Raw genomic sequence first — 26,299 nt, 5'->3', positions numbered from 1 at the left:
CTCCCACACTGTAAAACGTAATAAGTTGACTTTACTTAGAAAAAATGAAGATTGCCTTAAAATTTTCAAGTAAAGCAGCGTATTGTTTTTTTGTCTGCAAAACTTAACAACATTTGTGCAGAAAACTTGTTAATGAAGTATACTTAACTCAAAATTATTAGTTATGTTAACTTGTTATTAATGCTCACATTACTAGGAAAATATTAGGAAACCGATTGCCTTAAAATTCTCAAGTAAGCTGAACTTAAAAAAATAAGTGAAGACAAAAAGCAACAACTGAACTCCATTCAACACTTATTTATTACTTATCAATAGTCTACAGGTACTAAAAACAATTAATTAAGCATTACTTAATTACTGCATTAAGCTGTTCTTACTTAAACCGTTTAAGTTTTGTCAACTTAATTCTATCTGGGATCTGAGGAAGTGTCCTCCCAGAGTGCATTGTGGCATGAATAAATTAATTGCTTCGTTTTACTATTTTTAGCTTTATTTTACTATTTGTCTTTTGTCAGTATAACCCGAATAATGACAGCAAGTAAAATAGTAAAGGTTGTATTAATAATAAAAATAAAAAAATATAAAAATCCTTGTTACCATTGTTGTGTTTTGCATGCTGAATGTTGAAGTGTGTGTGTGACACACTCAAGCATGGTCAAATGATATTGTGACAAATAAAGAGGAATTATATCAACTCAATTAAAAGGTTATGCCATAAATATCAGCAAAAATAATGTTAAAAAATCATTATTTGACATTAAATATAGTTATGTTGTATATCATTAATGGACAAATATTTTATATATATATATATATATATATATATATATATATATATATATATATATATATATATATATATATATATATATATATATATATATATATATATATATATATATATATATATATATATATATATATATATTACTTCCCTTCTTTTGAAATCATACAACTATGATTTCTTGTTGCATTGCTGCATTAATAGGAAGTTAATTACTATAATATTAATGAAGTTCCAAGTGTCCAACCAAAGGGAACACTGATCTCCATCATGGTGACCGGAAGTGGAGGAAATGAGGGATAAGTCTATACAAAATTACACCACCTCAAAAAAACTTTGCCCGTCCGCCCGCTTGTTTTTTTGCTTCGGCCAAATGGTGCTCAAACCAGTCAAGTGATGTTTACTTGAGTCTAAGTAACGAAGGCATAGCATGCAAATAGTTCAGATTACTTATTTGTTTTAAGTAAGTTCAACAAATTATTGGACATTAAGTAAAGTTTACTAAAAAAGTCTTAGTTAGAACAACTGTTGGATTTTACAGTGGATACATTTCATGTGCATGACAGAAAGTGATTTAACAGAGTATTGTGAAGCTTCTAAATGCAATAATGCGATGTTCATCCGGTGTATCTGCAGATGTAAACGAGTGTGTGTTGGACACACACCGCTGCAGTCATCACGCCGAGTGCATCAACACACACGGCTCGCACAGGTGTAAGTGCAAGCAGGGCTTCCGCGGCAGTGGCTTCGAGTGCTCAGGTAAGACATGACCCTGACCCTGAGGTCACGAGGTCATGACACACGTCTCAGTCACATGACCTGAATCCGTTGTGTTTGTGTAGTTAAGCCGTTCTATCCCAGATCCAGGGAAGGGGAGAGAGGGAATGCGGATGCGCTTCTCAACGGTGAGAGCATGAGGAGTTCCTCTAGCGCCTGATCTCAGATCAGATCATCAGCTTTACTGAGAGACGATGGACTCTTCACACTGAGAGCTCATTAACATCAGCAGAGCTTTACGACATCCGTCGACTAAACTAAATAATCAAGATAAAGCGACTTCAGCTTCGCAGTGATGCTGTCCTTCTGCTATAAACTCTTAAACCCTTCCCTAAATATTACATTATTAATATATATATACAGCTGTTTATTATTTGATTTTTATTTGAATACATTTATTAAAGGTTTTATTCTGTTTTTTATAAAATTGTATTTTATTCAATTAAATTAGTTTTATTTGTATTAATTGTTTTTATTTTAGAATTTATATATAGCTCATTTATTGAATTTATTTTATATACTTTTTAAATTAAATTAGATTTATTATATAATATTTATTTATTTTATTAATTATTTTTATCTTATTACATTTATATTAAAATAAAAAGTGTTTAGTTTTATTAATTATATATTTATATATATATATTTATTTATGTATGTATGTATATATATATATATATATATATATATATATATATATATATATATATATATATATATATATATATATATATATATATATATATATATATATATATATATATATATAATAAAACTAAAAACAGCCGTTTATTAAATGAATAATTAATACATTTTAATTCATACACATTAATACATTTAATTAAATTGTATTTTATTAAATTAAAATTAATTATTAATTATTTTATTTTATTATTTTAACTAAATATAAAACTCATTTATTTAATGTATTTTATAAAAATATTACATTTATTATTAAAATTTAAATAGTATTTTATTGCATTACATTTAATTATGTATTATATAAATATATACAGCTGTTTTATTATTAAATATAATAAATTATAAATTATATTTTTTATTTTTTTATTTATTTGATTAAAGGTTTTATTCTGTTTTTATTAAATTGGATTTTATTAAATTAAATTAGTTTTATTTTTATTAATTGTTTTTATTTTAGAATTTATTTATATATATATATATATATATATATATATATATATATATATATATATATATATATATATATATATATATATATATATATATATATATATATATATATATATATAGCTCATTTATTGAATTTATTTTAGAATTTTTTTAATTAAATTAAATGTTATTATATTATATTTATTTATTTCTATTAATTATTTTATTTTAGTACATTTATAATTAAATTAAATAGTATTTTATTAAATAGTATTTAGTTTTATTATATATATAATTAAAAAAACTAAAAACAGCCATTTTATCAAATTCATAATTAATACATTTAATTAAATTGTATTTTATTAAATACATTTTTTATTAATTATTTTTTACTAAATATACAGCTCATTTATTTAATTTATTTTATAAAAATATTACATTTATTATTAAAATTAAAATTAAATTGTATTTTATTGCATTACATTTAATTATGTATTATATATATATCTATATAAATTATGACATTTATAATTTTGCAATTAAATTGTATTTTATTAAATTAAATGTTTTTAATTGTATTAATTTTATTTTATACATTTTTACTATTTTACTATATTTTATATATATAGACTGCACTTAATTTATTAATATTTCTATATATTTTGATTTAAATATGGAATATCGTCCAGATGTCCAGCTCTGATGTTGCTGAATGAACTGGTGTAGAGTGTTCCTGTAACTCTATAATGGAGTTTGTGAACGGCTTCAGACGCTTGTCAATCCCTCCGCATGCAAATCCTGCATATCCCATCATAAAGAGCTGTGTGAATACTGCAATAACACTGCGCTTGCATGAGTCCGGCTCCATGTGTGCAGTTTGACCCTTAATGGCTTCTCATGCGTGTCCTCATGCGTGTCCTCATGCGTGTCCTCATGCGTGTCCTTATGCGTGTCCTCATGCGTGTGCTCATGCGTGTCCTCATGCGTGTCCTTATGCGTGTCCTCATGCGTGTACTCATGCGTGTCCTTATGCGTGTCCTCATCATGTCCTCATGCGTGTCCTCATGCGTGTGCTCATGCGTGTGCTCATGCGTGTCCTCATGCGTGTCCTCACGCCAGTCCTCATCATGATGAAAAGATGAAAACAGATGCAGATGAAAACTAGCCTTTTGGCTAACTCTGGCATATTTTGACTTGTCATGTTAATATGCATTGTCCTTGTAATAATAAACTAAACTAACTAAATCATGTCCTCATGCGTGTCCTCATGCATAACCTCATGCGTGTCCTCATGCGTGTGCTCATGCGTGTCCTCATGCGTGTCCTCATGCGTGTGCTCATGCGTGTCCTCATGCGTGTTCTCATGCGTGTGCTCATGCGTGTGCTCATGCGTGTCCTCATGCGTGTGCTCATGTGAGTCCTCATGCGTGTCCTCATGCATAACCTCATGCGTGTCCTCATGCATAACCTCATGCGTGTCCTCATTCGCGTGCTCATGCGTGACCTCATGCGTGTGCTCATGCGTGTGCTCATGCGTGTCCTCATGCGTGTGCTCATGCGTGTCCTCATGCGTGTCCTCACGCCAGTCCTCATCATGTCCTCATGCGTGTCCTCATGCGTGTCCTCATACATGTCCTCATGCGTGTCCTCACGCGTGTCCTCATGCATAACCTCATGCATGTCCTCATGCGTGTCCTCATGCGTGTGCCATGCGTGTCCTCACGCGTGTCCTCATGCATGTCCTCATGCTTGTCCTCATACATTTCCTCATGCGTGTCCTCATACATGTCCTCATGCGTGTCCTCACGCATGTCCTCACGCATGTCCTCACGCGTGTCCTCATGTGTGTCCTCATGCGTGTCCTCATACATTTTCTCACGCGTGTCCTCATGCATGTCCTCATGCGTGTCCTCATGCGTGTCTTCATGCGTGTCCTCATACATGTCCTCATGCGTGTCCTCATGCCTGTCCTCATGCGTGTCCTCATACATGTCCTTATGCGTGTCCTCATACATGTCCTCATGCGTGTCCTCATGCGTGTCCTCATGCATGTCCTCATACATGTTCTCACGCGTGTCCTCATGCATGTCCTCATGCATGTCCTCATGCGTGTCCTCATGCGTGTCCTCATACATGTTCTCATGCGTGTCCTCATGCATGTCCTCGTGCGTGTCCTCATGCATGTCCTCATACATGTTCTCACGCGTGTCCTCATGCGTGTCCTCATGCGTGTGCTCATGCGTGTCCTCATACATGTCCTCATGCATGTCCTCATACATGTCCTCATGCGTGTCCTCATGCGTGTCCTGACGTGTCCTCATGCGTGTCCTCATGCGTGTCCTCATGCGTGTCCTCATACATGTCCTAGTGCGTGTCCTCATACATGTCATCATGCGTGTCCTCATGCGTGTCCTCATGTGTGTCCTCATACATTTTTTCACGCGTGTCCTCATGCATGTCCTCATGCGTGTCCTCATGCATGTCCTCATGCGTGTCCTCATGCATGTCTTCATGCGTGTCCTCATACATGTCCTCATGCGTGTCCTCATGCCTGTCCTCATGCGTGTCCTCATACATGTCCTTATGCGTGTCCTCATACATGTCCTCATTCGTGTCCTCATACATGTTCTCAAGCGTGTCCTCATGCATGTCCTCATGCGTGTCCTCATGCGTGTCCTCATACATGTTCTCACGCGTGTCCTCATGCATGTCCTTGTGCATGTCCTCATGCGTGTCCTCATGCATGTCCTCATACATGTTCTCACGCGTGTCCTCATGCGTGTCCTCATGCATGTGCTCATGCGTGTCCTCATACATATCCTCATGCGTGTCCTCATGCGTGTCCTGGCGTGTCCTCATGCGTGTCCTCATGCGTGTCCTCATACATGTCCTCATGCGTGTCCTCATGCGTGTCCTCATACATGTCCTCATGCGTGTCCTCATGCGTGTCCTGGCGTGTCCTCATGCGTGTCCTCATACGTGTCCTCATGCGTGTCCTCATACACGTCCTCATGCGTGTCCTCATACATGTCCTCATGCGTGTCCTCATGCGTGTCCTGGCGTGTCCTCATACATGTCCTCATGCGTGTCCTCATGCGTGTCCTCATGCTTGTCCTCATACATGTCCTCATGCGTGTCCTTATACATGTCCTCATGCGTGTCCTCATGCGTGTCCTCATACATGTCCTCATGCGTGTCCTCATACGTGTCCTCATGCATGTCCTCATACATGTCCTCATGCGTGTCCTCATACGTGTCCTCATGCGTGTCCTCATACATGTCTTCATGCGTGTCCTCATGCATGTCCTGGCGTGTCCTCATGCGTGTCCTGGCGTGTCCTCATGCGTGTCCTCATACGTGTCCTCATGCGTGTCCTCATACATGTCCTCATGCGTGTCCTCATGCATGTCCTCATGCGTGTCCTCATGCATGTCCTCATACGTGTCCTCATGCGTGTCCTCATACGTGTCCTCATACATGTCCTCATGCGTGTCCTCATGCGTGTCCTCGTGCATGTCCTCATGCGTGTCCTGGCGTGTCCTCATGCGTGTCCTCATACGTGTCCTCATGCATGTCCTCATACGTGTCCTCATGCGTGTCCTCATACGTGTCCTCATGCGTGTCCTCATGCGTGTCCTCATGTGTGTCCTCATGCGTGTCCTGGCGTGTCCTCATGCGTGTCCTCATACATGTCCTCATGCGTGTCCTCATACATGTCCTCATGCGTGTCCTCATGCGTGTTCTCATACGTGTCCTCATGCGTGTCCTGGCGTGTCCTCATGCGTATCCTCATGCGTGTCCTGGCGTGTCCTGGCATGTCCTCATGCGTGTCCTCATACGTGTCCTCATGCGTGTCCTCATACGTGTCCTCATGCGTGTCCTCATGCGTGTCCTCATACGTGTCCTCATACGTGTCCTCATACGCGTCCTCATGCGTGTCCTCATGCGTGTCCTCATGCTTGTCCTCATGCGTGTCCTCATGCGTGTCCTCATGCGTGTCCTCATGCGTGTCCTGGCGTGTCCTCATGCGTGTCCTCATACATGTCCTCATGTGTGTCCTCATACATGTCCTCATGCGTGTCCTCATGCGTGTTCTCATACGTGTCCTCATGCGTGTCCTCATGCGTGTCCTGGCGTGTCCTCATGCGTGTCCTGGCGTGTCCTGGCATGTCCTGGCGTTTCCTCATGCGTGTCCTCATACGTGTCCTCATGCGTGTCCTCATACGTGTCCTCATGCGTGTCCTCATGCGTGTACTCATACGTGTCCTCATGCGTGTCCTCATGCGTGTCCTCATACGTGTCCTCATACGTGTCCTCATGCGTTTCCTCATGCGTGTCCTCATACGTGTCCTCATGCGTGTCCTCATGCGTGTACTCATACGTGTCCTCATGCGTGTCCTCATGCGTGTCCTCATATGTGTCCTCATACGTGTCCTCATACGTGTCCTCATGCGTGTCCTCATGCGTGTCCTCATACGTGTCCTCATGCGTGTCCTCATGCGTGTCCTCATACGTGTCCTCATGCGTGTCCTCATACGTGTCCTCATACGTGTCCTCATGCGTGTCCTCATACGTGTCCTCATACGTGTCCTCATGCGTTTCCTGGCGTGTCCTCATGCGTGTCCTCATGCGTGTCCTCATACGTGTCCTCATACGTGTCCTCATACGTGTCCTCATGCGTTTCCTGGCGTGTCCTCATGCGTGTCCTCATGCGTGTCCTCATACGTGTCCTCATACGTGTCCTCATGCGTGTCCTCATGCGTTTCCTGCCGTGTCCTCATGCGTGTCCTCATGCGTGTCCTCATGCGTTTCCTGGCGTGTCCTCATGCGTTTCCTGCCGTGTCCTCATGCGTGTCCTCATACGTGTCCTCATACGTGTCCTCATGCGTGTCCTCATGCGTTTCCTGCCGTGTCCTCATGCGTGTCCTCATACGTGTCCTCATGCGTGTCCCATGTGACCCGCAGTGATTCCCGACGCCCCGTCCAAGACTCGAGTTTTGGGCCGGTTCGACAACACCATCCCAGAGCCCGCGGGCACCAGCGCGCCCAGACCGCCCCTTCAGCCCTTCGACTACGACGGAGAGATCTACATCGGCCCCGCGGAGGAGACACCGGCCCCGGAGGAAGAGGAGGAGGAAGAGGAAGAGGAGGAGGAGGAGGAGGAGGAGGAGGAGGAGGAGGAGGAGGAAGATGACACGGGAAACCAGCTGGAGGGGGAGGAGCTGAACCCCAGAGGAGATGCTTTCTGTGAGTGACCCTCGCACTAAAACACTCACACTCATACTGATCTCTACTGAGTGCACACACACACACACACACACACACACACACACACACACACACACACACACACACACACACACACACACACACACATGTTGGGTTTTCATGTTTTATGGGGACTCTCCATAGGCGTAATGGTTTTTATACCGTACATACTGTATATTCTATCCCCCTACACTGACCCTGCCCCTAAACCTACCCATCACACACACACACACACACACACTGCCCCTAAACCTACCCATCACACACACACACACACACACACACACACACACACACACTGCCCCTAAACCTACCCATCACACACACACACACACACACACACACACACACACACACACACACACACACACACACACACACTGCCCCTGCCCCTAAACCTACCCATCACAGGAGACATTCTGCATTTTTACATTTTTAATAAAACATTGTTTAGTATGTTTTTAAAGCTATTTGATTTACGGGGAAAAACGAAATGTCCTCATAAACCACTTTTATGTTGTAATACCCATGTCATTATACAAATGTATGTCCTCATAAATCACATAAACAAGCACACACACACACACACACACACACACACTCAGATCAAATCCTAACAGATAATTGTATATACCTTTTTGAAAATGCCAATTTTGGGGTTTTGTGCGTGTCTCCTTTAAATGCAAATGAGCTGCCCAGTGGGTGGAGCCTTCACAGCTGAATGAAAACTGAGGCCCTGTCCCAAATGGCCCCCTAAACCCTCACTAATTCATGCTACCAACATGCTAATTCAAGGTAGCAATGTGCTAAATCATGTTATCAACACGCTAATTCATGCTAGGAACATGGTAATTCGTGCTAGAGAAACACAGATTCATGCTAACGGCATTATAATTTGTGTTAGCAATGTGTTAAAACCTGTCAAATCATGCTAGCAAAATGCAAATTTAATGCTAAAATGATGCTTAATCATGTTAGCAATGTGCTAAAACAATGCTAGCAATGTGCTAAATCATGTTATCAAAATGCTAATCCGTCTTAGGAACATGCTAATTCATGCTAGAGAAATGCAGGTTTATGCTAACGCCGTGATAATTTGTGTTAGCAAAGTGTTAAAACCTGTCAATTCATGCAAGCAAAATGCAAATTTAATAATAACATGATGCTTAATCATGCTAGCAATGTGTGCTAAATCATGTTATCAAAATGGTAATTCATGCTAGGAACATGCTAATTCATGCTAGAGAAATGCAGGTTCATGCTAATGGCATGATAATTTGTGTTAGCAATGTGTTAAAACCTGTCAATTCATGCTAGAAAAATGCAAATGTAATGCTAACATGATGCTAAATCATGCTAGCAATGTGCTAAATCATGTTATCAACATGCTAATTCGTGCTAGGAACATGCTAATTCATGCTAGAGAAATGCAGGTTCATGCTAATGGAATGATAATTTGTGTTAGCAATGTGTTAAAACCTTTCAATTCATGCTAGCAAAATGCAAATTTAATGCTAACATGATGCTTAATCATGCTAGCAATGTGTGCTAAATCGTGTTATCAAAATGGTAATTTGTGCTAGGAACATGCTAATTCATGCTAAAGAAATGCAGAATCATGCTAATGGCATGATAATTTGTGTTAGCAAAGTGTTAAAACCTGTCAAATCAAGCAAGCAAAATGCTAATTTATGTTAACATAAAGCCAAATCATGTTAGCAATGTGGTAAAACATGCTAACAATGTGTTAGAATACTAGTCCATGTTAGCAAAATGTTAAAACATGCTAGCAACATGATCGTTCACGTTAACAACAAGCCAATTCATGCTATCAACATGCTAATTAATGTTAAAACATGCTGGCAACATGCTAATTCATGCTAGCAATGTGTTAAAACATGTTAATTCATGCTAACAATGTCTTTCTCTTTCCACTTTACTAAATGTAAAGCTTATAAAACGTTCAAACCTTCACAGGCTTTTTCAAGATAACATCAAAGTGTGTCCTAACAAACTTTACTCATCTAGTTTATTCCTGTGATTAATGTTCAACATTACTTCAGTCTCCAGTATCACATGACCCTTCAGAAATCATTCAGCTTCCTTTAATGAACAAAATGGCGTTTGGCTGTTCATGTCGTGCTCAGAGACAGGAGGGCGGTTCTCAGGGCATGCTGGGACTGAACCATGAGCGGGCTGGGTATGGAAGTCTAAAGCATGTACAGACAGGGAGAATGAGGCAGAACTTCCCATTCCACAAGCACATTCCCAGAGCATTAATGTGCTCAGGATACAGACTCGATGTCTTCAACTGTATCAAAGCTGGTCTCTTCTTGATTTAGATCATTTCCCACCATCAGACGTTAATATGATGAGTGGATGAGAACATACTCTGAAAAGGGGAATTATCATTAAATATCACACTTTCATTTCATTCTAATTTAATTGCACGTACCTAAATTCAAATACAATCTGCATCCTCTTTGCCACATCAATTCATAAATGTGCATATTTTGTATAACTGACATACTATAATAGTTTTTGATTTTGAATGGGATTATATACAAAAACTCAAATAAAAAATATAATAGTATATTAATTATACAAAATATATATTTTTAATATTAGTACAGTAATATTATTATTCAATTATATTATTGTTTTAATCATTTTGTTGTGTTTTGTCATTTTTATTAATTTATTCAGTTTTAGTTTTAGTTTTAGTTATTTTAGTACTTCAGGTTAAACTAAACAAAAATTGCCTTGGCAAACAATAATGAAAACAATTTTCTTATATGGTTTTAGTTTTATTTAATGATAAAAACTGTTTTGTCAAAGTGATCAATCACTGTCACACATGATCAATAACTAGCATTTTTTAACTGTACTAAAGGCATTTTTTACTGTACTAAAGCATTTTTTACTGTACTAAAACGTTTTTTTTTACTGTACTAAAGCATTTTTTACTGTACCAAAGTGTTTTTTTTACTGTACTAAATCATTTTTTACTAAACCAAAACGGGCTTTTTTACTGTACTAAAGCATTTTTTACTGTACTAAAGCATTTTTTTCTGTACCACAGCGTTTATTTACTGTACTAAAGCATTTTTTACTGTACTAAAGCATTTTTACTGTACTAAAGCATTTTTTTACTGTACCACAGCGTTTATTTACTGTACTAAAGCATTTTTTACTGTACTAAAGCATTTTTTTACTGTACCACAGCGTTTATTTACTGTACTAAAGCATTTTTTACTGTACTAAAGCATTTTTACTGTACTAAAGCATTTTTTTACTGTACCACAGCGTTTATTTACTGTACTAAAGCATTTTTTACTGTACTAAAGCATTTTTTTACTGTACCACAGCGTTTATTTATTGTACTAAAGCATTTTTTTACTAAACCAAAACGTTTTTTTTTTACTGTACTAAAGCACTTTTTACTAAACCAAAACGGTTTTTTTTTTACTGTACTAAAGCATTTTTTACTAAACCAAAACATTTTTTTTATGTACTAAAGCATTTTTTACTGTACTAATGAATCTTTTACTGAACCAAAGCATTTTTTTACTGTACTAATGAATCTTTTACTGAACCAAAGCGTTTTTTTACTCTACTAAAGCATTTTTTACTGTACCACAGCGTTTTTTTTTACTGTACTAAAGCATTTTTTTTACTGTACTAAAGCATACTAAAGCATTTAAAATGCTTTAATAAATCACATTAAAACACGGATAAATCAACCAATCGACTTGAACTGCAGTACCCATTTCAGCCACTAGCTGTCAAAATTACATACTGCACCTTTAACCGTCTTATTTTGTTAGAGAGAAGCCAAATTCATTTCTTTCTCTCTTTTTTTGAATACTTTTTTATTTACTTTATTACTTTATTATTTTACAATAATTCTCACAATAAAGATCAATTACCCAATATACTGGATCAATAACAATCTACACTGAGAAACATATTTTCACTCATATTTTCAAAGAAACAGCAAGTAACACATTGAAATAAAATTGAAATTTTGATGTAGAAAAACTGAAATAGTATTTTCTTGTAAAACATACTCCAGTAATCTTCATTTGTAAAAAACACAGCAAAAATAATATTCATTAAAAAGCACAATAATATTAATAATACATACATAACATTGATAATAATGCAAAATAAAAATTATAAATAAATACATAACATATGCATGTATGCATACAAATAATAATAATAGCTAAAATTATTATTATTATTATGATGGGGAGAGTGTTCACTGTAAATACATTTGTAATTTTTACTGTATACATGCTGTATTTACAGTAAAAATGTTTATTAATTTACAGTAAAAACATGTTAATTGACACATATGTGAAAAACTGCAAATTACATCACTTTACAGTAAAATTACATATAATATATAAATATATGAAATTCATATACTATAAAAATTGTATTATGAATTTGTATTTATTGTATTTTTGCAAGTAAAAGCTATGAATTTCCATATAATTTACAGTAAAAAAAACCAGTAAAATGACATTCCCAGAATTCCCTGCGTTTTCCTGATCAGCAATGTGCATTAGTGTGTTTGTGTTAAATTTTATGTAATTTAGTTCATGTTTATTGCGTTGTTTTAGTGTCGTGTGTGCAGCCCAGGTGGTGTTTTGGCCCTGTGGATCATCTATGTACACGAGTATTGATCATATTTATTCACAGGCCGCTCACGGTGAACCCTGATTCATCATATATCTTTCTATTGTGGTGGTAATCAGTAGATTTTAAGGTAAAAAGGCAGATTTTGGTACTTAAAGAAGGTATATTAATATATAGGTTATAAGGTAATAAGTTAAAATATACAGGAGGAATGTTATGATGGCTAGTCGAGTAGAACTTGACTATGAATTTAACATAAACCTGAACATGACTTGACTTGACTCGCCAAAATGGGTTACAAGCAGACTGTATAAAACAATGGACCCGTAGGGAGAGTGTTTTTGAAGCCTAAAGTCGGCCATCTTGGCAGCACGTCACTCCCGGATAACTGAGAATGGGCAAAGAGGCGGGACGTGGGCGGAGCTGAGGTGCCTGATTGCTGAAGCCACGCCCACCTACAAAATATGAGGACATAACATCTAAAACAGGCGTGACAGCAGGAATCCCGTCCGTCTGTGGGGATGTTAGAGATACGGCAGGAGGAGCTTCATTCCCTGAGGGAGGACCGGAAACTCCCAGAGCCTTTGATTCCCTGTGCAGAACAGCTGTGGGACTCTTTCATCCGTCTCTCCTGCTATTAGCCGGACTGTATAAGAGCTGGGAACGCAGACAAGCGTCGGCCGGCACGATCCTTACCCACTGTTGCGGCTCCTCTCTTCCCAGTCTGTCAGTAACGCTCTGTTTACTTCCTGTCTCTATGAAGCCCCTCCTTCTGAAAAGCACACTGTGCTCTGATTGGTCGGCTGGAGCGGTGTGTTGTGATTGGTGTTTGGGAAATGCCCCGCCCCTTACCATAACCATCAGTCTCAACACACTACCCATTTTGGGGTATTTTATACCTACCCATTTTATACCCAATACCCAAATGGCTGATATCCAAAATGGCCGATACCCAAAATAGCAAAATCCCAAAATGGCCGATACCCAAAATGGCCGATACCCAAAATGGCCGATACCCAAAATGGCGATACCCAAAATGGCCAATACCCAAAATGGCGAAATCCCAAAATGGCCAATACCCAAAATAGCAAAATCCCAAAATGGCCGATACCCAAAATGGCCGATACCCAAATGGCCGATACCCAAAATGGCGATACCCAAAATGGCGAAATCCCAAAATGGCCAATACCCAAAATAGCAAAATCCCAAAATGGCCGATACCCAAAATGGCCGATACCCAAATGGCCGATACCCAAAATGGCGATACCCAAAATGGCGAAATCCCAAAATGGCCAATACCCAAAATAGCAAAATCCCAAAATGGCCGATACCCAAAATGGCGATACCCAAAATGGCCAATACCCAAAATGGCCGATACCCAAAATGGCGATACCCAAAATGGCCAATACCCAAAATGGCGAAATCCCAAAATGGCCAATACCCAAAATAGCAAAATCCCAAAATGGCCGATACCCAAAATGGCCGATACCCAAAATGGCCGATACCCAAATGGCCGATACCCAAAATGGCGATACCCAAAATGGCGAAATCCCAAAATGGCCAATACCCAAAATAGCAAAATCCCAAAATGGCCGATACCCAAAATGGCCGATACCCAAAATGGCCGATACCCAAATGGCCGATACCCAAAATGGCGATACCCAAAATGGCGAAATCCCAAAATGGCCAATACCCAAAATAGCAAAATCCCAAAATGGCCGATACCCAAAATGGCGATACCCAAAATGGCGATACCCAAAATGGCGAAATCCCAAAATGGCCAATACCCAAAATAGCAAAATCCCAAAATGGCCGATACCCAAAATGGCCGATACCCAAAATGGCCGATACCCAAATGGCCGATACCCAAAATAGCAAAATCCCAAAATGGCCGATACCCAAAATGGCGATACCCAAAATGGCGAAATCCCAAAATGGCCAATACCCAAAATAGCAAAATCCCAAAATGGCCGATACCCAAAATGGCCGATACCCAAAATGGCCGATACCCAAATGGCCGATACCCAAAATAGCAAAATCCCAAAATGGCTGATACCCAAAATGGCCGATACCCAAAATGGCCGATACCCAAAATGGCCGATACCCAAAATGGCCGATACCCAAAATGGCCGATAACCAAATGGCCGATAACCAAATGGCCGATACCCAAAATGGCCGATACCCAAAATGGCCGATACCCAAATGGCCGATACCCAAAATGGCCGATACCCAAATGGCCGATACCCAAAATGGCGAAATTCCAAAATGGCCGATACCCAAATGGCCGATACCCAAAATGGCAAAATCCCAAAATGGCCGATACCCAAATGGCCGATACCCAAAATGGCAAGATACCCAAATGGCCGATACCCAAATGGCCGATACCCAAATGGCCGATACCCAAAATGGCGAAATTCCAAAATGGCCGATACCCGAAATGGCCGATACCCAAAATGGCCGATACCCAAAATGGCCGATACCCAAATGGCCGATACCCAAAATGGCGAAATTCCAAAATGGCCGATACCCAAATGGCCGATACCCAAAATGGCAAAATCCCAAAATGGCCGATACCCAAATGGCCGATACCCAAAATGGCAAGATACCCAAATGGCCGATACCCAAATGGCCGATACCCAAATGGCCGATACCCAAAATGGCGAAATTCCAAAATGGCCGATACCCGAAATGGCCGATACCCAAAATGGCCGATACCCAAAATGGCCGATACCCAAATGGCCGATACCCAAAATGGCGAAATTCCAAAATGGCCGATACCCAAATGGCCGATACCCAAAATGGCAAAATCCCAAAATGGCCGATACCCAAATGGCCGATACCCAAAATGGCAAAATCCCAAAATGGCCGATACCCAAATGGCCGATACCCAAATGGCCGATACCCAAAATGGCAAAATCCCAAAATGGCCGATACCCAAAATGGCCGATACCCAAAATGGCCGATACCCAAATGGCCGATACCCAAATGGCCGATACACAAATGGCCGATACCCAAAATGGCGAAATTCCAAAATGGCCAATACCCAAAATGGCGAAATCCCAAAATGGCCGATACCCAAATGGCCGATACCCAAAATGGCAAAATCCCAAAATGGCCGATACCCAAAATGACCGATACCCAAAATGGCGAAATCCCAAAATGGCCGATACCCAAATGGCCGATACCCAAATGGCCGATACCCAAATGGCCGATACCCAAATGGCCGATACCCTAAATGGCAAAATCCCAAAATGGCCGATACTCAAAATGGCGAAATCCCAAAATGGCCGATACCCAAAATGGCCGATACCCAAATGGCCGATACCCAAATGGCCGATACCCAAATGGCCGATACCCAAATGGCCGATACCCTAAATGGCAAAATCCCAAAATGGCCGATACTCAAAATGGCGAAATCCCAAAATGGCCGATACCCAAATGGCTGATACCCAAAATGGCTGATACCCAAAATGGCAAAATCCCAAAATGGCCGATACTCAAAATGGCGAAATCCCAAAATGGCCGATACCCAAATGGCTGATACCCAAAATGGCTGATACCCAAAATGGCAAAATCCCAAAATGGCCGATACCCAAAATGGCCGATACCCAAAATGGCCGATACCCAAAATGGCGAAATCCCAAAATGGCTGATACCCAAAATGGCGAAATCCCAAAATGGCCATTTTGGGTTTTTGGGTTTTGGGTATTCCTCTGGCTCTACTAGAGCAGGTAATGTTGATTATTTCCTCATATTCTCCATTGTTGCGGCTCCTCTCTTCTCAGTCTGTCGGTAATGCTCTGTTTACTTCCTGTCTCTATGAAGCCCCTCCTTCTGAAAAGCACACTGTGCTCTGATTGGTCGGCTGGAGCGGTGTGTTGTGATTGGTGTTTGGGAAATGCCCCGCCCCTTACCATAACCGCCAGTCTCAACACACGACTAACTAACTCAACCAGGCCCCGCCCCTTTACTCTGCACATTACTTATTATAATGAGGAATATTGTGTCCATTTCCTTCATCCTAATGTTTATTGTTTGAGCGCCCCTGACTGTCTCTGGATCAGCGCTCTGATCATCATGTGCTCTTTCCGTCTGTAGTTCCGGATGAGTTTGAGCCGCTTTACAGTCCAGGATCCGAGCCGGAGGAGATCCAGTCAGCGCCGCTGAAGGAGAGTAAGCAGACGCTTCAGACTGTGTACAGTGTCCTGTCTTCTCCTCATTCAGATGATGTTAGTAAGTGTGTGTGTGTGTGTGTGAGCAGGGTTCCTGACGGACTGTAACTTTGACCGTGGAGTGTGTGAGTGGGTGCAGGAGCAGGACGATGATCTGGACTGGACCATCAAGTATCATGAAAACGGTACAGCCTCGCCTGAAGAACACCAGTCATACTTACTCCATAAACCTTTGACATATTTAATCCCTATAAAATAATATATTAGTTCTGCAAAATGACTTAATATTAAAGTAATTACATTTATATTCAGTTTAATATTTTAACATTTATTAAAAGTTACATATTTAGGAGACTGAAATAACAGTATAATCGCAATTAATAAAATAATCTTACAAAATATTAATATCTTTATGTGTGTGTGTGTGTGTGTGTGTGTGTGTGTGTGTGTGTGTGTGTGTGTGTGTGTGTGTGTTTGTGTGTGTATATATACAAAGATATTAATATTTAGGTTTATTTATTTTGAATCATATTGTTATTTTAGTCACTTTAATCTTTCATTATATTTTTAATAATATCTTTATAAATATATATGTGTGTGTGTATAATGTCAATAAAATTAAATATTAGTAGTGTAAAATAAATAAATATTAAATCAACTACATTTATATTTATAAAAAAATACGTAAATTATGAATATCTTTTATATATATATATATATATATATATATATATATATATATATATATATATATATATATAGACACACTCAAAGATCATTTTAGTCACTTTAATATTTCATAATTTTGCACTACAAATATTTAAAAAAATAAAATATTGTTAGTAAGTGTGTGTATTGTAAGTGTATTGTTAGTTTGTTTAAAAATAAAATATTTGTAGTGCAAAATAAATAAATATTAAAGTAACTACATTCAACTACATAAATATTAAAGTAACTACATTCATATTTAGGCACTTTCGTATTTAGATTATATAAATAATAATATCTATATTAATACAATAATAAAATATATTAACATAATATTATTTTATATAAATAAAATAATACATATTTAGATATTTATTAAAAATTAAACATTTAAGTAACTAATAATATAAATAAGATTAATATTTTGTCAGATTATTTTATTCATTTTATGTATGTATGCTATTAAGATATTAATTTCATTCATTTTTAATCATATTGTTATTTAGTCATTTTAATATTTTATAATATCTTGCACACACACAAAGATAATAATTGTGTAATATTATTTTGTTACATATGTATAATCGAAATGAATAAAATAATCTTACAAAATATTAATGTATTTGTGTGTGTGTGTGTGTGTGTGTGTGTGTGTGTGTGTGTGTGTGTATATATATATATATATATATATATATATATATATATATATATACAAAGATATTAATATTTAGGTTTATTTGATTTAGTTTTAATCATATTGTTATTTTAGTCATTTTAATCTTTCAATATATATTTAATAATATCTTTATAAATATATATATGTGTGTTTATAATTTCAATAAAATTAAATATTAGTAGTGTAAAATAAATTAATATTAAAGCAACTACATTTATATTTAGTAAAAATTTGTACAAAATATTAATATCTTTGTGTATATATATATATATATATATATATATATATATATATATATATATATATATATATATATATATATATATATATATATAGACACACTCAAAGATATTAATTTTATACATTTTCAATAATTTTAGTCAATTTAATATTTCATGATATTTTTATATATTTTTATATAATTTCAATAAAATAAAATATTGATAGTGCAAAATAAATAAATATTAAAGTAACTACATTTATATTTAGTCACTTTCGTATTTATATAAATAATAATATCTATATTAATCTATATTAATACAATAATATAACATATTAATATAATATTATTTTATATAAATAAAATAATAAATAATTAGATACTTTAAAAAAAAAATTAAGAAACCAATAATATAAATAAGATTAATATTAATATTTTGTTGGATTATGTTATTAATTTTATATATGTATGTATGCTATTACGATATTAATATTTAGGATAATGTAATTCATTTTTAATCATATTGTTATTTAGTAATTTTAATAATTTATAATATCTTGCACACACACAAAGATAATAATTGTGTAATATTACTTTTTTACATATACATATATACCAAGATATTAATATTTACATTTATTTAAATCATATATTTACACACACACACACACACACACACACACTGTATATGTGTGTGTGTGTGTGTGTGTGTGTGTGTGTGTGTGTGTGTGTGTGTGTGTGTGTGTGTGTGTGTGTGTGTGTGTGTGTGTGTGTGTGTGTGTGTGTGTGTGTGTGTATTTGTGAAAATTAAAGGTGCAGTGTGTAAGTTTTATTAGCATCTAGTGGTGAGGTTGTGAATTGCACCCGTCCACCCTTTCAAAGCACATAGAGAAGCTACGGTGGCCCACACAGGACAAAGATGTGGTCTGAGACAGCAGAGAGTAGCTAGCGCTCTGACAGAAGTTTGTCCCTTTAGGGCCACTGTAGAAACATGGCGGCACAAAATGGCGGCTTCACTGGTGTGTGTGTAGATAGAAACGGCTCATTCTAAGGACATAAACACATCACACTCACTGAGAACAGAGTTATGTGTATTCTATTGCATGTCTGTCAATAGATCCTCATAAAGACTACACACTGCACCTTTAACTCAGCATATGTTTGAGGAATGGAGACTCATGCTGGTTCTCTTGGGCTCTTCAGGGCGGGAGTATTACCTGGCGGTGGATGGGCCGCTGGGAGACAGGAGAGAGCAGGCCAGGCTGAAGCTCCTTCTGGACGACTTCATGAGGCAAAGCAGCTTCTGTCTCACATTCGATTACCGCCTCCTGGGGCAGAACATGGGCATCTTACGGGTGAAGCTGGACAACAGAGCGCCCGCCATCTGGGAGACAAGACCAACTCACAACCACAGCTGGCAGTCAGAGAAGATCCCCATCAGCTGGACACACAGCCCTCCAGAGGCGGTGAGAGAGAGAGAGAGGGGGAGAGAGAGAGAGAGAGAGAGAGAGAGAGAGAGAGAGAGAGAGAGAGGAGAGAGAGAGAGAGAGAGAGAGAGAGAGGAGAGAGAGAGAGAGAGAGAGGAGAGAGAGAGGGGGAGAGAGAGAGAGAGAGAGAGAGAGAGAGAGAGAGAGAGAGAGAGAGAGAGAGAGAGAGAGGTGTATATATTTTAAGGTGTATATATTTGTATATATACACCTTAAAAGTTTCTTTTACACCTGTAATTGAAAATCCACCCAAATCTCGCCTTAATTTACATAGCAGAGGCTCAATTACAAGACTATATAATTGCCCAGAAAGAGGACAACCCTGCCTTATACCTCTATTGACTGCTACTGGGGCACTTATTCCTCCACCAACCTTGATTAACACTGATACATCTGAGTATAACAATTTAACATAAGAAATGAATTGATCACCGATTCCAAAGCTCTTTAACACTTTAAAAAGATAGTCATGGTCTACCCGATCAAAAGCTTTTTCTTGGTCTATTGAAAAGACACCCAAATTAGAATCATTTATGCAACCACAATCAATCACATCTCGTAGAAAAAACTAATTGTCCATTATTGATCGGTTCGGTATACAATATGTTTGATCCTTATGAATCAACAAGTTTAAAATATTTTTAAGCCTATTTGCAATAGATTTTGAAAATATTTTATAATCTACACATAACAAGGATACTGGCCTCCAATTCTTTAAAAATCCTAAATCTCCTTTTTTTGGTAGCAGCGAGAGTACAGCCCTCCTACAACTAACAGGAAGTACTTTATTTTCCAAACATTCTATTACCACTTCATACAAATCCTCCCCTAATATTCCCCAGAAATGTTTATAAAACTCAGCTGTTAATCCGTCTATTCCTGGAGAACGCCCCATAGACACCTGCTGCACCGCTTCTGTTAACTCCCCTTATGTAATTATGTCATCCAAAACTTGACTTTTTTCTTGATCCAACTGTGGTAAATCTTTAAGTAAGTCTTTTGCTCTATTAAATGTATTTGCTTCATAATTTGGAAATATTCAAACTCTATATAGAATTGTTTTGCTTCATAAGTTGGAAATATTCAAACTCTATATAGAATTTATTTGCTTCATAAAGTGGAAATATTCACAATCTATATAGAATTTATTTGAATTATTCAAAGTGTTCTATATAATTTATTTATTTATAATTTATTTCTATTTATTTATTATTCTATTTATTATTTCATAATTTGGAAATATTCAAACTCTATATAGAATTTATTTGAATTATTCAAAGTGTTCTATATAATTTATTTATTTATAATTTATTTCTATTTATTTATTATTCTATTTATTATTTCATAATTTGGAAATATTCAAACTCTATATAGAATTTATTTTCTTCATAATTTGGAAATATTCAAACTCTATATAGAATTTTTTTGCTTCATAATTTGGAAATATTCAAACTCTATATAGAATTTTTTTGCTTCATAATTTGGAAATATTCAAACTATATAGATTTTTTTTGCTTCATAAGTTGGAAATATTCACAATCTATATAGAATTTATTTGAATTATTCAAAATGTTCTACATAATTTATTTATTTATAATTTATTTCTATTTATTTATTATTCTATTTATTATTTCATAATTTGGAAATATTCAAACTCTATATAGAATTTATTTGCTTCATAAGTTGGAAATATTCAAACTCTATATAGAATTTTTTTGCTTCATAATTTGGAAATATTCAAACTCTATATAGAATTTATTTGCTTCATAACGTGGAAATATTCACAATCTATATAGAATTTATTTGAATTATTCAAAATGTTCTATATAATTTATTTATTTATAATTTATTTCTATTTATTTATTATTCTATTTATTATTTCATAATTTGGAAATATTCAAACTCTATATAGAATTTATTTTCTTCATAATTTGGAAATATTCAAACTCTATATAGAATTTTTTTGCTTCATAATTTGGAAATATTCAAACTCTATATAGAATTTATTTTCTTCATAATTTGGAAATATTCAAACTCTATATAGAATTTTTTTGCTTCATAATTTGGAAATATTCAAACTCTATATAGATTTTTTTTGCTTCATAATTTGGAAATATTCAAACTCTATATAGAATTTTTTTGCTTCATAATTTGGAAATATTCAAACTCTATTAAATGTATTTGCTTCATAATTTGGAAATATTCAAACTCTATTAAATGTATTTGCTTCATAATTTGGAAATATTCAAACTCTATTAAATGTATTTGCTTCATAAGTTGGAAATATTCAAACTCTATATAGAATTTTTTTGCTTCATAAGTTGGAAAATTCAAACTCTATATAGAATTTTTTTGCTTCATAAGTTGGAAATATTCAAACTCTATTAAATGTATTTGCTTCATAATTTGGAAATATTCAAACTCTATATAGAATTGTTTTGCTTCATAAGTTGGAAATATTCAAACTCTATATAGAATTTATTTGCTTCATAATTTGGAAATATTCAAAATCTATATAGAATTTATTTTAATTATTCAAAATGTTCTATATAATTTATTTATTTATAATTTATTTATATTTATTTATTATTATATTTATTATTTCATAATTTGGAAATATTCAAACTCTATATAGAATTTATTTGCTTCATAACTTGGAAATATTCAAACTCTATATAGAATTTATTTGCTTCATAACTTGGAAATATTCAAACTCTATATAGAATTTATTTGCTTCATAACTTGGAAATATTCAAACTCTATATAGAATTTATTTGCTTCATAACGTGGAAATATTCACAATCTAGAATTTATTGGAAATTTCCCAAATGTTCTATATATTTTAATATTATAATAGAATTATAATGAAATGTATATAATGGAAATAAATTAAAATCTACATCAAATGTATCTGCTTCACAATTTGGAAATATTATACATAACATGCATATGCCTATATATAATACACATACACATATATATAAAAATATATGACATTTCCAATTTCTGAAGGAAATAAATTCTATTTGACAGGATGATGATGATGTCATATGTTGTGTGTGGTCAGGTGGTGTTCGAGGCGGCGCGCGGGACGTCCGTCAGCGGGGAGATCGCTCTGGATCACGTGGTCCTGTTCTCGGGGCCGTGCTCTGACGTCACAGCGCTCGTCTTCTAGGCCACTGCGCATGATCTGCTGCTCTGCTCATGTTATATGATATAACTCACTGTCTGTATGATTATATAAACACTGTAACATTGTAATGGCTGTACATTTTGCTTTACATTAAAATGTTGTAAGGGGTTTACCATTTTTACACTTTTGTTCATAGTATTTTTGTTTAAATAGTCACTAGTTTTACACTACAGTACCAGTGAACCCTTCTGTTTATGTAGCAACACATCACGTGATCCCCTGTGAGCTGGCGCGGTCACGTGACCCACGCCAGCCAATAGCGCCGCGGGAGTGTGGCACCACCGGAGGAAGAGCTCCTCAAACTCGACATGTTTCGCTTTATCGCTGGTGTAACGTTAGTTTCTGTTATCGCTGTTTCCTGTTATTGACGCCTGAGGTGTTCAGCAGCATCTACAGGTGAGAACGAGTCTGATATCCACCAAACTGCTGCTCTACAGCTCCACTTATCCGCAGATGTGTGTGTGTTTCCTCCTGACTGCTTCACCTTCGCTGTGTGTCGGTTAAACTGTCGCTCGCGGGCGTCCAGAATGTCGTTATTAATGTCGTCGGTCGGTCGGTGTGTTAAACGGTTAATTCTCCGTGTCGCAGCATCTCGTTTTGTAAACAAGTTAATATGGTGAATGTTATGGACACGGCTCGTGTTTCATCCCAAAATAAATGCTGTTATAGTACAACATACACCACATTCACCATCTTTCTATATTAACCGTTTAACAAACCAAACAATTGCGTCATCAATTGCTAATTTAAAATATCATCAAAGCACTGTTATTTATTTAATGACAAATAGCAGTATATGTGTATGTGTGTGTGTGTGTGTGTGTGTGTGTGTGTGTGTGTGTGTGTTTGTGTGTGTGTGTGTCTGTGTGTGTGTCAACATTTAAGTGTGTTAAGGAAATGTGGAACAATTATAATATAGCTATTAATAATAATGATAATAATAATAATCATGGTATTATAATTATAATATCTATATATGATAGTATTTGTTGTATTCCGTAAATACTATATTTATATACTGAGGGATGAAACGGTATGGAAATTTCACATCACGATTATAGTGACCCAAATGATCACGATTATCAATATTATCACGGTTTTGCTCAAATGAGACGAACAGCACACACTGAAAACTAATGTTGTTGGTTATATGTAAATGAACATTATACACACCCAAATCAAGTCTACGTGAATGGATATACCATCACAGGTCTTAAAAAAAAAACTCCTTAATCTTGACAGAGATGCAGTTCCTTGTCTGAAAATAATAATAATAATAATAATTATATAGTCAATAGTCAACCACTGTATGACGAACGATCTCCTGCGTACATCTCACACACACACACACACACACACACACACACACCTCTGCTCTAATCTGAACGCCTCTGATTATTAGACATCGCATTCATAACCTCAACAGAAACACGTGTGATTGGCTATTAATGCGCAGAACGATTATAACAGACGGCTTTCGAGAAGACTATAATAAGTCCAACCGCCACAGTGGCGAGTGTGTGAGCGAGTGTGTGAGTGTGTGTGTGAGCGAGTGTGTGAGCGAGTGTGTGAGCGAGTGTGTGAGTGTGTGTGTGAGTGTGTGTGTGAGCGAGTGTGTGAGCGAGTGTGTGAGTGTGTGTGTGAGCGAGTGTGTGTGTGAGCGAGTGTGTGAGCGAGTGTGTGTGTGAGCGAGTGTGTGTGTGAGCGAGTGTGTGAGCGAGTGTGTGTGTGAGCGAGTGTGTGTGTGAGCGAGTGTGTGAGCGAGTGTGTGTGTGAGCGAGTGTGTGTGTGAGCGAGTGTGTGAGCGAGTGTGTGTGTGAGCGAGTGTGTGTGTGAGCGAGTGTGTGAGCGAGTGTGTGTGTGAGCGAGTGTGTGTGTGAGCGAGTGTGTGAGCGAGTGTGTGAGCGAGTGTGTGAGCGAGTGTGTGAGCGTGTGTGTGAGTGAGTGTGTGAGTGAGTGTGTGAGTGAGTGTGTGAGTGAGTGTGTGAGTGAGTGTGTGAGTGAGTGTGTGAGTGAGTGTGTGAGCGAGTGTGTGAGCGAGTGTGTGAGCGAGTGTGTGAGTGTGTGTGTGAGCGAGTGTGTGTGTGAGCGAGTGTGTGAGCGAGTGTGTGAGCGAGTGTGTGTGTGAGTGAGTGTGTGAGCGAGTGTGTGAGCGAGTGTGTGAGCGAGTGTGTGAGCGAGTGTGTGTGTGAGCGAGTGTGTGAGCGAGCGAGTGTGTGAGCGAGTGTGTGAGCGAGCGAGTGTGTGAGCGAGTGTGTGAGCGAGTGTGTGAGCGAGTGTGTGAGCGAGTGTGTGAGCGAGTGTGTGAGCGAGTGTGTGAGCGAGTGTGTGAGCGAGTGTGTGAGCGAGTGTGTGAGCGAGTGTGTGAGCGAGTGTGTGAGCGAGTGTGTGAGCGAGTGTGTGAGCGAGTGTGTGAGCGAGTGTGTGAGCGAGTGTGTGAGCGAGTGTGTGAGCGAGTGTGTGAGCGAGTGTGTGAGCGAGTGTGTGAGCGAGTGTGTGAGCGAGTGTGTGTTTGTGTGTGAGTGAGTGTGAGTGAGTGTGAGTGAGTGTGAGTGAGTGTGAGCGAGTGTGTGAGCGAGTGTGTGAGCGAGTGTGTGAGCGAGTGTGTGAGCGAGTGTGTGAGCGAGTGAGTGTGCGAGTGAGTGAGTGTGTGAGTGAGTGTGTGAGCGAGTGTGTGAGCGAGTGAGTGTGCGAGTGAGTGTGTGAGTGAGTGTGTGAGTGAGTGTGTGAGTGAGTGTGTGAGTGAGTGTGTGAGTGAGTGTGTGAGTGAGTGAGTGTGTGAGTGAGTGAGTGAGTGAGTGTGTGAGTGAGTGTGTGAGTGAGTGTGTGAGTGAGTGTGTGAGTGAGTGTGTGAGTGAGTGTGTGAGTGAGTGTGTGAGTGAGTGTGTGAGTGAGTGTGTGAGTGAGTGTGTGAGTGAGTGTGTGAGTGAGTGTGTGAGTGTGTGAGTGTGTGAGTGTGTGAGTGTGTGAGTGAGTGAGTGTGTGAGTGAGTGTGTGAGTGAGTGTGTGAGTGAGTGTGTGAGTGAGTGTGTGAGTGAGTGTGTGAGTGAGTGTGTGAGTGAGTGTGTGAGTGAGTGTGTGAGTGTGTGAGTGTGTGAGTGTGTGAGTGTGTGAGTGTGTGAGTGAGTGAGTGTGTGAGTGAGTGTGTGAGTGAGTGTGTGAGTGAGTGTGTGAGTGAGTGTGTGAGTGAGTGAGTGTGTGTGTGAGTGAGTGAGTGAGTGAGTGTGTGAGTGTGT

The 26,299-nt window shown here is 37.6% G+C and overlaps 2 protein-coding genes across 3 annotated transcripts in view; both read left to right on the top strand.

Annotated features, from left to right (window-relative positions):
- Positions 1–23,183, top strand: part of egfl6 (EGF-like-domain, multiple 6) — a 42,502-nt gene extending 19,319 nt beyond the window's left edge. Inside the window, exons 7-13 of one of the 2 annotated variants that reach the window (XM_079821373.1) lie at positions 1,421–1,543; positions 1,627–1,689; positions 7,658–7,939; positions 16,706–16,780; positions 16,869–16,964; positions 19,587–19,849; positions 22,938–23,183. In XM_079821373.1, coding sequence (XP_079677499.1) covers positions 1,421–1,543; positions 1,627–1,689; positions 7,658–7,939; positions 16,706–16,780; positions 16,869–16,964; positions 19,587–19,849; positions 22,938–23,045 — 1,010 coding nt within the window. In that variant the 3' untranslated portion in view covers positions 23,046–23,183. The remainder of the gene's footprint in view (positions 1–1,420; positions 1,544–1,626; positions 1,690–7,657; positions 7,940–16,705; positions 16,781–16,868; positions 16,965–19,586; positions 19,850–22,937) is intronic. The other variant, XM_079821374.1, reaches the window with a different exon arrangement.
- A 121-nt stretch (positions 23,184–23,304) lies between these two features.
- Positions 23,305–26,299, top strand: part of rab9a (RAB9A, member RAS oncogene family) — a 20,866-nt gene continuing 17,871 nt past the window's right edge. Inside the window, exon 1 of the mRNA XM_079821455.1 lies at positions 23,305–23,459. The gene's annotated coding sequence lies outside the window, so the exon portion shown is untranslated. The remainder of the gene's footprint in view (positions 23,460–26,299) is intronic.

This window comes from Gobio gobio (genome assembly GCF_949357685.1).
Source record: "Gobio gobio genome assembly, chromosome: 7".
NCBI lineage: Eukaryota > Metazoa > Chordata > Actinopteri > Cypriniformes > Gobionidae > Gobio > Gobio gobio.
Note: the sequence above shows the minus strand (reverse complement) of the source record. Positions and strands in the feature narration are given on the sequence as shown.